This window comes from Juglans regia, chromosome 14 (assembly GCF_001411555.2).
Source record: "Juglans regia cultivar Chandler chromosome 14, Walnut 2.0, whole genome shotgun sequence".
Lineage (NCBI taxonomy): Eukaryota > Viridiplantae > Streptophyta > Magnoliopsida > Fagales > Juglandaceae > Juglans > Juglans regia.
This window is the reverse complement of record NC_049914.1, coordinates 8856694-8872783: the sequence shown is the minus strand read 5'-3', so window position 1 is coordinate 8872783 and position 16090 is coordinate 8856694. Positions and strand designations below refer to the sequence as shown.

The window sequence follows — 16090 nt, the reverse complement described above, 5'->3', positions numbered from 1 at the left end:
ATACAAAATTTTCATCTTATTTTCAAACCTGCACTTACTGCTTGCTTTGTGCGTGTATATATATATATATAAGAGGAACCGTATCCAGAGGATTCGATTTTACTCCCAACACATTTGGTGCGTCTCTGCTCTGAGTATTCTCTTTTCAGTCTCGGTCTCATCTGATCGTTATCTGCTCGTCTATTGCTTCCCGCGTGAAAAACAAAAAACTTGATGGGTATCTAAGGTTCTTGAATTTTGCTTCTTTTTCTCTTTTGTCATCCCCTTTTTCTTCCTTTGAGCTGTCTTTTTTTGGGTAAATTATTTTTATTTTGTTGGATGTTCACGGTTCTGATAAATTCTTGTTTTTTATCTGATTTAGGTAGTTTAATGCTTAATTAGTCCCGGATTCGCCTTATTAGTCGTAACCCTGTAAGTCGCCATGGATCAAAGTTCTCATGGTTCGCCCAATTTCATACATGTCGATGACCTTACTGATTTCAATCAGCACCCAAATCTTCTAAACGACTACGCTTTCAATGTACCCTCCCCGGACCTTACCTTCCTCGAAAGTCCTCTTCTTATACCTGACGCGGAATCCACTGGTTTCGCTCCACCGATGTCATTAGGCTCTGCGGCGGAGGCATATGCTCCGTCCGCTGCTGCTGGAAGCTTGAGTCCAGCGTCTGTGATTACGAGTCCAGGGGGGAGCTCCCCCTCCGATGACAGTGAGTTCTCGGAAACGGTTCTGAAGTTCATGAGCCAGATACTTATGGAGGAGAACATAGAGGAAAAACCCTGTATGTTTTACGACCCCCTGGGTCTCCAAAGTACCGAGAAATCGTTCTATGATGCTCTCGGTCGGGAATACCCTCCTCCAAATCAGCACCGACTCGTCGAGAGTCCTGATGATGTTTTTTCTGGTAGTAGTAGTGATTACGGTACTAATAGCAGTACCAGCACAGATCCTCAGTGGTTCGGTGATATTGTGGAGTACAAGTCATCTTTTCCCCAAGCTACTCTTCCTAGTGAGTATGTTTTCCAACCCAATTCGCAGTCCAATGACGGATCACAGTTTTTGGTCAATTCGTCGAACACTCTGTCTAATACTGGTGATGGGGTGGAGCTTTTGGCTGAGAACATTTTTACCGACACTGAAACTATGTTGCAATTTAGGAGAGGGTTAGAGGAAGCTAGTAAGTTCCTTCCTAGTGGTAATCAGTTGGGTATTGACTTGAATAGTAGCATGGTGCAACCACAGTGGAAGGGAGATGATCATAAGGTGGAGAAGGGTCAGACGAAGAATTCCCCGGATGGGTCTAGGGGAAGGAAGAATCATGAGAGGGAAGCTATAGATATTGAAGAAGGGAGGAGTAATAAGCAATCCGCGATTTATGTGGATAATGAAGAACTTTCGGAGATATTCGATAAGGTGTTGCTTTCTACTGATGGACTTGCTTTGCAATGTAGTAATGGTGAACCCCCGAAAAATGGAGCAACAAAGCCCTCACAGAGAAATGAGCAGCCACAAGGAGGTAATGGTGGTGGGAAGAGTCGTGCAAAGAAACAGGGAAAGACGAAGGATACAGTTGATTTGAGGAGTCTCTTGATTTTATGTGCACAAGCTGTTTCGACAGGTGACAATAGAACTGCTAACGAGTTACTGAAGCAGATTAGGCAGCACTCTTCCCCTTATGGTGATGGGTGTCAGAGGTTGGCCCATTTCATGGCAAATGGCCTTGAGGCACGCCTGGCTGGTACTGGCACTGGAACTCAAATTTTTTATAGTTCTTTAACCTCCAAGAAGATGTCAGCTTTTGAAATGTTGAAAGCTTACAACGTGCTCCTTTCAGCCTGCCCTTTCAAGAGGATCTCTCTATACTTTACTAACAAAATGATTTATAGGTTATCAGAGAAAGCAGCAAGCATTCATATTATAGACTTTGGTGTTGGATATGGTTTCCAGTGGCCAATTCTCATCCACAAACTCTCTAAAAGACCTGGTGGACCTCCCAAGCTACGTATTACCGGGATAGATTGCCCCCTACCTGGATTCCGGCCAACAGAGAGAATTGAGGAGACCGGTCGTCGCTTGGCAAAGTATTGTGAGCGGTTCAATGTTCCTTTTGAGTACCATGCCATAGCTTCACAGAACTGGGAGACTATCCAAATTGAGGACCTCAAGATTGATAGGAATGAGATGCTTGCTGTGAACTGTCTGTACCGGTTTAAGAACTTGCTTGATGAGACTGATGAAGGGACCAGTCCGCGGAATGCGGTTTTGAACTTAATCAGGAGGATGAATCCTGATGTTTTTGTCCATTCAATTGTTAATGGAGCATACAATGCCCCCTTCTTCGTTACAAGGTTCCGAGAGGCACTCTTCCACTTCTCTGCATTGTATGATGCGTTGGAGAATAATATAAAACATGAAAGCCAGGAGAGGTTGATGTTTGAGAGAGAGTTCTATGGGAGGGAGGCTATGAATGCTATAGCATGTGAGGGCTTACAGAGGGTTGAGAGGCCGGAGACATACAAGCAGTGGCACGTCCGTACTACGAGGGCCGGTTTCAAGCCGCTCCCGTTGAACCAAGAGCTCGTGAACATGTTCAAGTCTATAACGATGGAATGGTACCACAAGGACTTTGTACTTGATGAAGACAACCGCTGGTTGCTTCTGGGATGGAAGGGCCGGATTGTCTATGCTTGTTCTTGTTGGGTGCCGGCTTAGGAATCTTGCGCTGGATGTTTTTGAAAGCTCATAATCGAGGGAGGGCTCAGCCGGCTATGAAACATCAGGTAGTGTGCAAGGGATCATCTTCGTTCTAGTTTTAGTGTTATCCTCTCTGTGTTGTAACTTCACTTTTTATGTACCGAAGTATCCGTGTATGCTTACATTCTTCAACTATCTATAGGTGTTTGTATAATATGTTGGATACTTAATTGCAGCGGTAAAATAATAGAACTTTTCTCTATTTGACAGTTCAAAATTTCATATGAATTAAACGGATAACATGAACTCGACTCATTTTCTTCAAAAATAAAAATAAAAAACGGATAATGTGGACCACGAAACACAGTTCCTACGTAATGAAAAAACTGAGAAATGTCAAACAGTAAACCCTAACACACAGCTCCTACCTAATGCAAAAATCAAGTGTGGATCAGCTTTTTGCAAAGAGTTTATATATGAGAAATTATAGTTAAAGTCTGGTGAATGTATAAGCGTACTGTAATTATTTTTAAAATATGAATAAATATTAATTTTAAATAAAATAATTAATTTTTTAATAATAATAATATTTTTTTTAAATAACTGTATAATGTTTGTATATTTTACATGTAACATTACCTTACGTAAAGGGTCATAAAGGCAAAGATGATGAAAGATGCAGAAATTGCGCAGAAAAAGGGCAGACGACATGAGATGCAGAAATCAGATCTGCAGAAAATGGTTACATGTTATTCATGCCCATCTCTCCACGTCGCTGTTAACCAAATGAAATAGGATCGGTCTACATTCCTAACGCCCTTAATCTGGGCATATGCACATATCTTCCTGGGAAATGATTACATGAATAAGTCGTCACTTGATGTGTACTTATCTACGGCGGCAATTCACGACATGCCCGTGCAAGTAGTTCAAGGACTTGTCCTTGTGCATTGGTCCCGTCTAGAGTTGGCCACCTGTTTAGATTTACATTTATTATCTTATTGGAATTTAACTTACTTTTTTTTCCAAGTAAAATATTTTATTTTATTTATTTTTAAACCAGACTCATTTTGTTGAATTGAAACTAATACATACTATTCAACACAGTTTCCTCCAAATTTACTATGCAATCTGAAATTAGAAGAGCATTTTTAACAAGAGTGTGAGCTATATTATATTGGCCTCTCTATTAACATGCTTAGTGATACAAATATTAAACATACTAATTTTTGACCTTATATCAGACACGATCATTCCAAAATAACTTTCATCTGGTGCATGTTTATGGATCCTTACTACTGCTGTCTCAGAATCTCCCTCCAATATGATCTTTTCATACCTAGTTTAAGAACAAAATTATTTGTTGTCAATGCACCTAATGCCTCAGCAATTAAAGGGTCAGGATTAAGAAGCTGGTTCTTTCTCCTGGTGGCTAAGTAATTGCCTTCCTCATCTCTAACTGCAATGTCAATACCAATCTTGAAATGCTTTTTGTCCACTACCACATCCCAATTTACTTTGGAAATACCTGATGGAGGGGTTTCCCATATTTGAGTTCTCAATAAACTTCTGCTGTGATGTTGATTCTCTGTGTTGGCTTCAATTACTGCAAGATCAAGTTGCATTTGTTGAACTCGATGTAGAGATGTTTTAGGATCAATCATAACATTGTTGAACACCTTTTCATTTCTTCTTTTTCACAGATTCCATAGAGTCAAAGCTAATTCTTCCATTTCATCCTGCAGTAATTTGTTGAACATTTATGCAAGAAGTTCCTTCATATTCTGACATGTATTGTTACACTTCTTAATCTTTTTTGAGCACTGTCCCAAAATATCAGTAGTAGAAATACATTGCCATAGAATGTGTATTGTAGTTTCTGGTGCTGATAAACACATGAGACAATTATTTTATGATAAGACCTTCTTTTTACAGAGATTTTCTTTAGTGGGAAGAATATTGAGACAAGCTCTCTACAGAAAAATCTTTGTGACTGGAGAGATATCTAGATTCCAAATTTTGGTCCAAGGCAGTAACATTTTTACTCGAGTCATCTTCCCATAGCTTCAAGGATAGAGCCCAGTTGTGAGTGCCTCTGAGCTTTGTGATTCCATAGCATAACATAGAAAAAACCCTCGTTCAAATAATTAATTAGAAGTTGATCAAAGCTTTTATCTTCGTGACAAAATAATTAATGATAATATTATACACACTTGTAAGATGGGAAAAGATAATTTTTTTGAGAAATAATTTAGTTACAAAATGATTATATAAAAGTAATCCCACAAACTGATGTGACTTGATGTAGTTTGCTAGATTGTGAAATTATTTTTATTGTAAAGCAAATCCGACGGATCACATGAAACTACGTCAGTTTGTGAGATTACTTTTTATGTAATCACTTTATGGCTGTAGCACTCCTCAACTTTTTTATCTTTTTGAGAAATATAGTTGTTCTACTTAAATTTTTGCATTTTCATTCACATCAAAGTTACTATTCAAGATTTTGATATTATAAGGACAAAATGACATTTATACACCTACAACTTTTTTTAATTTATTTTATAACTTATTTTGTGCTTATTTTATAATTTATAAAGACAAAATGAAATTACGAGGCCTAAAATAATTGCAAAAGAATTAAAAACTGTTTATTTTTAGACCAAAAGGAGTGGCTTGGCTGCCAATCGTCTCGATGAACCGGTGGAGTGATACAAGTCTGGCCATGTTATAACAGATTTCAAAAAAGTCTCTCACTAATTTTTCAACGGTTGTGTTTTTTTGGTTAGATTAACAACATAACCATAAACATTATCTACGAAACGTTAATTATTGAGTGAAGGAATAGTCTTCTCAGAATGAGGTCAAACCCTCCAGATTCGAATAATTTGTTTCAGAAGACTAGTCGAGGCCTTAGACCACAGGAGTTTGGACTCCAACCTGAGTTTCTTAAAAACTTGGGGAGCGTTACAACAGCCTCCTTTAAGCTCTTCCTCTTAATGGATATCTATATCCGATCCTTCTCTGCGTCAGATATAGATATCTGACCATGATATCTTCCCTTTCTCTTCCATATCCCTTCTGAGCTTCTCTGCGTCACATTGCAGAAATGGATATCTATAAAGGTTCCTGATTTTCACCCCCTTCTTTATTTTTTTATTTCCTTTCGTTCTTCTCTAGCTTCATCTACTGATCCTTTTATTCATGCTTTAGATAAACACATCCTAGTATATTATCTGATTTAGGTAGTTTACCGTTTATTTTCTTCTCTGTATATGGTTGTGGATCCAAGCTTTTCTGGATTACCCGACTTCGTAAAAGATATCATGGTCCCTGGCCATACAATCTTACCCAATTCCAATTACTCCCGGGACCTTTATTTCCTCGGAAATGCATTTCCTCCACCTGCTCTTCCCCCGGCGGCAGAGCCATATGCTCCGTCCGCTGCTGCTGGTAGCTTGAGGCCGACGTCTATGGGTGCGAGTCCTCCCTCGGACTCGTCCTCGGACGAAAGCGAGTACTCGGAAACGGTTCTTAAGTTCATGACCCAGATACTTATGGAAGATAACATAGAGGACAAGCCCTGCATGTTTTTCGATCCTTTGGGTCTGCAAATCACCGAGAAATCGTTCTATGATGCTCTCGGTAAGAAATATCCTCCTTCTCCCAATCAATACAAGCTGCCATCTTATATCAATCACAATCCTGATACTAAAAACAGGAGTCACAATGGTCCCAAAAGTAATTTTACAAACACTGATCCTCAGTGGCTTGGTCATCTTGGGGAGTACAACTCCTCTTTTTCACAAGCTACTCTCCCTGGTCAGTATGTTTCCCAGCCCGATTTGCAGTCCAATAGGGAGTCACAGCCTTTCGCCAATCCGTCGAATGGTGTGTCTACCATTGGTGATGGGCTAGAGCTTTTGACTCGGAACTTTTTTACTGATACTGAATCTATGTTGCAATTTAGGAGAGGGTTAGAAGAAGCTAGTAAGTTCCTTCCTAGGAGTAATCAGATGGTTATTGATTTGGAGAGAAGCAATATAAGACATAGAGACAACCCTGGAAGTTTCAGCAAGGTGTCACAACAGTGGGAGGGAGAGGGTCAAATGGTGGTGAAGAGTGAGAGGGGAAATTTGCTGATTGGGTCTAGGGGAAGGAAGAATCATGAGAGGGAAGATGTAGGTTTAGAAGAAGGGAGGATTAATAAGCAGCCCGCGGTTTCTGCAGAAGAGAATGAATTATCCGACTTGTTCGATGAGGTTTTGCTTTCTACTGATGCACTTTCTACATTAGGGAGTGACAATAAGGTCGAGCAGAATGAAGCAAGCAATGCCTCATATACATATCAACAGCCACAAGAAGCTAATGGTGGTAAGAATCGAACAAAGAAACAGAGAAAGAAGAAGGATACAGTTGATTTGAGGACTCTTTTGAATCTATGTGCGCAAGCTGTTTCAGCAGGTGACAATAGAACTGCTAATGAGTTACTAAAGCAGATTAGGGAGCACTCATCCCCTTTCGGTGTTGGGTCTCAGAGGTTGGCCCATTTCTTTGCTAATGGCCTTGAGGCACGCTTGGCTGGTACTGGCACTGGAACTCAGATTTTTTACACTGCTTTAGTCTCTAAGAAGATCTCAACTTATGAAATAATAAACTCTTATAAAGTTCATCTTTCTGTCTGCCCTTTCAAGAGGATCTCAGTATTCTTTGCTGACCAAATGATTTATAAAGTAGCAGAGAAAGCAACAAGTCTTCATATAATAGACTTTGGTATCCAATATGGTTTCCAGTGGCCAATTCTGATACAGAAACTCTCTAAAAGATCTGGTGGACCTCCCAAACTACGGATTACAGGCATAGAGCTTCCCCAACCTGGATTCCGTCCAACAGAGACACTCGAGGAGACTGGTCGTCGCTTGGGAAAGTATTGTGAGCGGTTTAATGTTCCTTTCGAGTACCATGTCATTGCATCACAGAGCTGGGAGACTATCCAAATTGAGGACCTCAAGATTGACAGGAATGAGATGCTAGCAGTGAACTGTTTGTACCGGTTTAAAAACTTGCTTGATGAGACATTTGAAGTAGAGACCAGTCCTCGGAATGCAGTTTTGAACTTAATCAGGAGGATGAATCCCAATATTTTTGTATATTCAGTTTGTAATGGAGCCTACAATGCTCCCTTCTTTGTCACAAGGTTCCGAGAGGCACTCTTCCACTTCTCTGCGCTGTATGACATATTTGAAGTTACACTACCCCGGGAAAACAAAGAGAGGTTGTTGTTTGAGAGAGAGTTCTATGGGAGGGAGGCAATGAATGTCATAGCGTCTGAGGGCTTGGAGAGGGTTGAGCGGCCGGAGACATACAGGCAGTGGCAAGTCCGGACGATGAGGGCTGGCTTCAGGCAACTTCCGTTGGACAAGGACATTGTGAACATATTAAGGTCTAAGTTGAAGGAATGGCACCACAAGGATTTTGTACTTGATGAAGACAACCACTGGATGCTTCAGGGATGGAAGGGTCGGATTGTCTATGCTTCCTCTTGCTGGGTGCCGGCTTAGGAATCTTGCAGTGGGTGTTTGTGAAAAATCAAGTGCTGAGCCGGTGATCATTCTTCTAATTAAGTACTTTGCAAATGATAATTCTCGTACAATTTTCAATGTTTTCCTCTCTTGCAAGTTTACCATGCAACCATATAAAAAATTGCGCGTAGTTTTAAAAAATGTTATTTTTATAATTTATAAATTATTATTTGAAGTTATTACATAGATGTTTATACAGAGAACCTCAACTTGGTTATGAATTATCTTAGAAAAATTTTATATTTCCAAAATTAATTCAGTACTTGTGTAACACTCCGATCCCGGGTGGGTCGGAGAGTTACTTCTTGTCACTTAATATCGTATCTGACAGTATATATATAAACTCCAACTTCTCAATTACACATAAATCTGCCTCGTTTGTTTTTGCAGATGGGATGAGATGAGATGAGTTGAGATTAAAATTAAAAATTGAATAAAATAGTGTTAGAACATATTTTTTTAATATTATTTTTATTTTTAGATTTAAAAATTTTGAATTGTTTATTTTATTTTGTATAGAAAATTGATAAAGTTGTAATTGTTAGATGAGATAAGATGAGCTGAGTTGAGAAGAGTTGTGAAAACAAACGCCACTGAGTCTCAAAATAAATATCAACCTTTCAAAATGTCAAGTCAACATAACAAAACAAAATTACTGAATAAAATCTTCAAATAACCAAAGTACTGTCTCTTTGTACTTGATCCATTATGCTCACATAGCCTTACCCATGCTCCCTATTCTTGAACTTTAGTGACATTTCAAATTGTTCATAATCAAAAATCAGCTGTTCATATTCAAAGACCTTTTGGCATGACATGACTAAACATCTTCATCTTATCATATTATATCACCATATTATATTATATATAATGTTTAACTCTCGTGGTAGGGTTTTATTATCCCCAGTGGCCAAACCAGACAATATCATAATGTGAGATTTTTCCTTATTCATTCTTGGAGTCCCGAGTGTTCACATAGGAAAGAAAACGCAAAAAAACCATTTTGATTCTAAAGTGGGTGCACTCATATATAAAATGTTGGTACCGACTATATAACATAATCAGAGTCATTTTATCAAAACTAAAAATAGAATCAGAAAGTTATGCCAACGGTTTTTCAGACGCCATATCATATCAAATATAGTACTAAACATTTTCATATCATTTCACATAATCAAAACGGACTTAGAGCATCTTCCTATAATATGTACGAAATTTACAAATTTCATATTTGCTCTTTTGTACATTTAAGAAACAACATATCAAAATATTGCTCATGTCTACACCAGTCATGTCAAAAAAGTTTTTTTTTTTTAAGATTTCATGAGTAATGCAAAATAAGTAATTGAGGTTGTTTTTACATTTCTTTTCAAAACATATCGTGCACATTTTTCATAAAATCAACTTCAGTTCATTTATTTTTATACAAAATTTAGCATAGGAAATTCGTTTACTTGGACTTCTTAATTTCTCTGAATTTTTGTACAATAGTGCGAAACGAATATCAATCGTCACCTTTAAAATATTTACGTAACTTGCGTAAATTTTCAATTGAACACGTACTTCATAATTAAATTTGAAATACTTAAATAATCTATTTTAATTATTCAAAACCTAAAATCCTCAAAACCCTAAAAATCTCGTGTCTCCAAATATTCTAATTTTCATATAATTTCCCAAACGATTTCATGGTCAAATCCTAAGATCATATTACTTCGAAAATTGGTATTATAATATCGTCCATGAAAATGTATGAACTTGCTACCAAAATATATTCATTAAATTTCTAATGCTCACCAAACCAAAACCCAACTCAAAACATATTTTAACTTAAAAATTGAGCTCAATGGAAATATAACTCTGCCATGGACTATAACTAAGGACATACAAGTAATTACATAAAAATTTATGGTTTCACGGGAAGACTACACGATAGAAAGGTTTAGTGGGTTTTAGACATGCTAGATCGAAAGGAAGTAAAAGCTTGAAGGCCCCATGCAAATTCTAAGAAAAACAGATCCACTGGAGAAATGAATTGATAGACATACACTTACTAAGGAATAACCACCGTGACGAAGAGAGAGTTGTGAGAGAAATAATGTGGAGAGAGAAAAAGACTTACGCGTGGTGGAGCATGGTGGAGAGGGGAGTAGCACGACCGATCTATACGGGTTGGCCGGTGCAGAACTTCCGACAGGTAGTGGCTGTTTCCAGTGAGAAAGGGTGGCTGAAACTGAGGGACGTGGGGTTTTGTTTTCCCTTGGCCGTGCTCTGTTTTCATATGGTGCAACATGGGCTTTTGTGGTGGTGCAACTGGGTGGCTCATGGCGGAGCTATGACATCGGTTTTATATGGAGGAAAGGGCTCATGGTGTGATTGTTCTACCGTCAGGAACAGACTGTAGCAATGGGGTCATTTCACGTTGCAACGGCTTGTTGCTATTCCATGCTACAGGGGTGGAGGGAAGTCCATGAGGTTGCAACATCGTGAGACGTGGGGGCTTGTTTGGCCATGGTGGGAAACTTCGTGGTGGGTGGGTTTCTTTTCTCTCGACCTGTCCAGGTGCCGCAGTGCCGAGTATGGCTCAACGGATGTTGGCCTGGGGGCTTGTGCAAGTGTGTTTGGGTGGCTGCTGTTTATGGGAGGGAGTGAAGGTGGTGCTGCTTCATCGCAGTGCACTTCGGTGGAAGGTAGTGGTGATGGTGGGTTTTTGGGCTTTTGTGATGGTGGTTGGCAGCAACTCATGAAGCTTGACCGAAGTTGTGTTGTCTATTGGGGGGTGGTTTTTGTTTCTGCTTCCAAGTAAAGGTGGTAGTGGTTTCCGTTTGAGTACTTGAGGTAGTGCCTAAACTAGGAGTGGCCGGCTGTGCTTGGGGCTTGAGCTGTGTTGATTTTTGTTGCTCTCACATTGAGGGGATTTTTGACAGCTCGTTTTGACGTGCGCTAGTGTGGTGCAACTGCAGTGCATCACGGTGGAGTTTTTGACATGGGAGAGAATCGTGCTAATGGAGTGGTGAAAGTGGGTGAAGTAACCAAAAAACTAAAATAGGGTTTTGAAGAAGAATAAGATCCACCCACGATGCATGGGGATGAATATATATAGCAGTAGTCGATTTAAAAATTTTAATGAGGAGGGGACTCTAGAGTTGTAACCATAATCTGTTTGAAATTGAACACAAATATTTAAACCGGCCTTAATCTTCATGTCCAAAATAAATCCATCCTCCAATAATATCTCTGAGCTTTTAGAAGAATTTCTTGGGTCAATTTTTAATTATTTAGGGCTTACTTGGTCCATAAATAGTAAATGAACTTTAATCTAATTATCAAACTCAATAAAATTCATATTCCGCCATAATGATATTTTGGGCCCATACCTATTAAAAAATTACCTAATAAATATCAAATGGGCTTCCCATAAATAATAATCTAAAAAAAGTTTTTAGATTGCGGCTTGGCCTCGACTTGGTGCTGGGCCGGGTGTTACAACTCGATTGTAAAGTAGTACTATGTTTTGCTTAATATCTTTGGAAAATGCTTGTGTTGGTAGTGATGATCCAAACTATGACTGTTCATTTGGGTTCTGGCAGACCCGATCCAGAACCCGGATGAATTCGGATTTTTTTTAAAACCCAGATTCTGGGTTTCGGGTTGAACCCAATTTTTTTGTTTGTTTGTTTATTTGTTTGTTTGTTTGTTTGTTTGTTTGCATGTTTGTTTGTTTGTTTTTTATACATAAAAGTCTACAGTGTTTATATGGTATTGATGTAGCATTAGAATGATTTTATAAAATAAAATAAAATAAAATAAAAAAGCATGCGACATACATGATTCAATCAACTACATATTACATTGTTTGAATTAATTTGCTAAAAATATTACAAAATATATACATTGCTTTAATCAAACTCCAATACACATCAAGACACTGAATACAATATTTTTCTCTCAGCTATGCTAGAGATTCAGAATCCAGGACGAAATATTCTTCAACATCCTCATTAGTATCTATCTCTGTACAGTGTGGATTCATTATCTCATCAATGATGCTACTAGAACTCCTGAAACCATCACATGAAAGTATTATTAGACTATTGTCAAACTAACAAATGATGCTAGCAATCAAAAGCAGCACATTGTTATTCAATATTTGTATTACATGCTTGGATATGGAAGTACATATCTTGAAACTTCAATTGAATTAGAAGCATCAATAACAGTGGATGTAGCTCTAGAAACAGCCAAAATTGTAGCTTATTCATCACTTGTGCTTTTAAATTCCTTAGCATATAGAGTAACAAAGCATTAAGAAGTAGAAGATTCCATTACTCCATATAATATATGGCAAATGAAAGAATTAGAGAGTATGTTTCATACCTCAAAAGTTGCACTTTTGACAACTTTAGCAGTAGCATCACCCGCTGCTTTGATAGCTTCTTCAGGTGCATTGGCTGCTCTTGCTTCAGCTTCGACAACTATAACTGCTTTCTTTACCATATTAGAGATGTCTTTACTTCCAACTCTACATTCCTGGAAGTATTCATCATTATCATCTCTTTCGACAGCTAAAACATCATATGTGATCTTGCCAAAAGTCTTTCTAGCATCCTGCAATTTTTTCACATCTAAATGTTTTGAAAAACTCATATCTTTTGTACTCCGCCCATGTCCCAATCGACTACCAGATCCTGGTGAGGTTAACACCTGATCATTCTCTGGACCATCTTCATTAACCCTTCCCTTGCATTTGGATCTTGCTGATCCACGATTCACTTTGCACCTTGAGGAATCATATCAGGCATTGTCATTAAATTGAAAAAAAATCTGGTATCGGGTGTACTTGAATTTTTCTATGCGGGTATCAGCTCGGATTTGTTTCCGGCCGGAACCCTAACCGAAATCCAGTTATTCGGGTTTCGGACTATTCCAGTTGCAGGTTCCGGACAGAGCGGGAAAATACCCAGCTCGGAGGAACAGGCCTAATACAAACTAATGCTTGCCTAATGCCTATTTTTTGGTTGTGGGATGCATGCTTGGTGGGGGATTGCCTCTCTAATTTTTTTAGAAACTATTTAGATTCATAAGTTAGTACACTGGCAAAGGAGATCGAGCATGTTGCAATTCTTTCTAGAATGGAGAGATTTTGAAGTGCTGCCTCATGCAACCTGCTCACTAGTCACCTGTATTGGATGTTGCCACATAACTACCACCAACTCTGCCACCACCAATTAAGAAATATAATCACCGTTTCCCAACTTTCATTTTCCTTTGTGATTTAGCCTTTCAATTATGGTCTCGTTTCAAATCTGAGTTGAAGTGTTTATCGCCTTGCAACATTTGCTCACCAAGTCTCTATAGTTAATTGTAACGATCCGGCCGAATAATTTTAAGGTTAGAATATTGATAATTTTTATTAGGCTTAAATTACATTTAGTAGGCCATATTGGATAAGTCCATGAGTGATAAATTATTGAGGTTGATTAAGAGTTTTAATTAGATTCAATAACTAGGTTAAATCTCATTTATTATTTATTGAAGGAGTTCGACTCTTTTTAGAATTTAAAGATCAGCCATTAAAATTTTATTTCAATTTAAAAGGATCACTGATTCTTCGAAGTCCTCTAAGCAGTCTTAGTCACTGTCAATCCTACATTGAATGAACTACTAGATCATGTTTTTAAATTTAAACTCTCTTATTAGATGATCACGACTGAGTGTTCAACAGATTAGTGTCACTACATATATTAATTGAGTCTAACTCAAACTCGTCGGCACCCTCTCCCAAATCTCTCTATAAATATATTCATCATGTTTCATTCAACATATTAGAGCACTCCCAATGGATGTTTTAAAATAGAGTTTTCTTTAAAATATGAAGAATGTTGGTCAAAATAAGGATCCAATGGATGTTGTAAACCATCTTTATTTTCCAAGTGGCTATAGTAATCCCACTATATTTATAAATTACTATTCATACATGTTAAACATTTTTAAATATTTCTCTCAGCTTTGAATTTCTTTTTTTCCTTTATTCTAATTTCATTTCAGTGGTATTGGCCAGTCATAGTTGCTTATCTATTTGGATTTATATGCTAGAGAATCCACTAAACTGTATTGAAAACTGGAACTAGATTTCTCAGTTTTTCTATGTTTTTTTTTTAAGTAATTTAAAATAAGACATAATTTTTTCTCTTTTTTTTTTTTTTGTTATATTTTGAATCAATGTTTAGTTTGATTTAAAATAGAACATAATGATATGAGATTGTATGTGAGGAGATATTGTAAATATTAAAAGATATGAAGATATTATTGATAGTTAGAGAAAATATTTGAAATGAATAAATAATATTAAAAAGTATAATATTTAAATGATATGAAGAAAAAATAGATAAGCTGATATATGACATATTGTAAAAGTCAGTATATAAAATAGAAAAAATGGATTTTGGTGATATATTTTAAAGGATAGGATGAATTATCCATTGGGAGTGCTCTTATAGTTATGTTTGGATTATATATCATATGCATCTCACGTTGTATAAGACAAATAAGCTTTTATAAGATTAAATGTAAGATAAACTCATAATAGTTAATCAGATAACCATTTAGATATATGGTACCAATGCAGTTTCAAGGTGGGTGTGCAAGGTACAGACTCAAGCGTGGTCCACCGTAGTATGTCAGAGTGCTGCACAGTCTACTTCATTTACTGTAGCAGGAGATGTCAGTGCACAATCTTGCACATAAGGTTAAGTGGGTTGGCCAACCAAGTAGGTTAGATAAGTCAGATAAATCATATCAGTCAGTTAATTCAGATAAATTAGTTGTGCATAGCGTAAGCATCAGTATGATTAGTCATGATTTTAATTCTCAGTTTGAAATATTTTATGAAAACCTTATGTTAAGTATTTTTACGTTATGATGAATTTATTATTGAGTTATCGAGTCATTTTAGTTTGTTTTTATGTTTTTAAATCACCCAAGTCAGAATGTTTATGAATTTAGAGTTGTAGGACGAGGCTTAATCTAGGGAGGCGTGATAGTGGCTTAGATCATGTATAGAGATTTTAAGTTATGATTTTTATGGCACAAATTTTTAAAAATTTTAATAAATGCTTTCGCGTATTATTTCTTATGATCTTAGTACTTTTTAATAAAGAATGATTTTAATTATTATATAGAATCTTTGTATCTGGGGCAAATATAAGAAAATATTTTTTTTACCACAAGTTCAGTAGTAGTACTCCGGCTTTCAATAATTTTTACAAGTGACTTCTATTGCAATATATAAAAGCAGAGTCATATAATTTCGATGTGGCATTCTACTCATAAAAGTAGGTATTCTATCTATTAAATTTGAAATATTATGTTTATGAAGCGGTAAACCTTTAAAAAAAAATATTTCATTATGAACCATTATAATTTTTAAGTTTCATTTCTTTTCTTACATATAAAAATATAAACCGATTCAAGACTCCACCCAAAAGAACTAATTCAACTTTTATATTATTTTGTATTTTAAGCGGAGTCATGATATGACATTATACCCATTAAACTTGAAGTGTCATGTTTATGGAGCGGTAATTATTTTAAAAGTAATGTTTAACTATAAATTGTTGTAACTTTTAAGTTTCATTTCTTTTTTTACATATAAAGATATAAACCGATTAAAGTCTCCACCCAAAGACACTATTTTAACATTTATATTGTTTCGTCAAATAAACCACCTAATAAACCATTTCGATTTTTTCCTAGAAGGGGGTCAACTTTTCTAACATATGACACGTTTATGTAAAATAACAAAAGACAAATCTTA

At 36.9% G+C, this 16090-nt stretch overlaps 2 protein-coding genes across 3 annotated transcripts; both read left to right on the top strand.

Annotated features, from left to right (window-relative positions):
* The first annotated feature begins 98 nt into the window (after positions 1-98).
* Positions 99-2968, top strand: LOC109013014 (scarecrow-like protein 33). Of its 2 annotated transcripts, none has more exons than XM_018994926.2 (2): positions 99-217; positions 362-2968. In XM_018994926.2, exon 2 carries the CDS (start codon positions 422-424, stop codon positions 2708-2710), a length of 2289 nt encoding a protein of 762 aa, XP_018850471.2. In that variant the 5' UTR covers positions 99-217; positions 362-421; the 3' UTR covers positions 2711-2968. The 2 variants fall into 2 exon arrangements, with proteins under 2 accessions (XP_018850471.2, XP_018850470.2); XM_018994925.2 differs by having other exon boundaries at positions 99-226.
* A 2658-nt stretch (positions 2969-5626) lies between these two features.
* LOC109013013 (scarecrow-like protein 34) lies at positions 5627-8459 on the top strand. Its single transcript, XM_018994923.2, has one exon. The coding sequence runs from the start codon at positions 5968-5970 to the stop codon at positions 8251-8253; it is 2286 nt and encodes a 761-aa protein (XP_018850468.1). The 5' UTR covers positions 5627-5967; the 3' UTR covers positions 8254-8459.
* The last annotated feature ends 7631 nt before the right edge of the window (positions 8460-16090 follow it).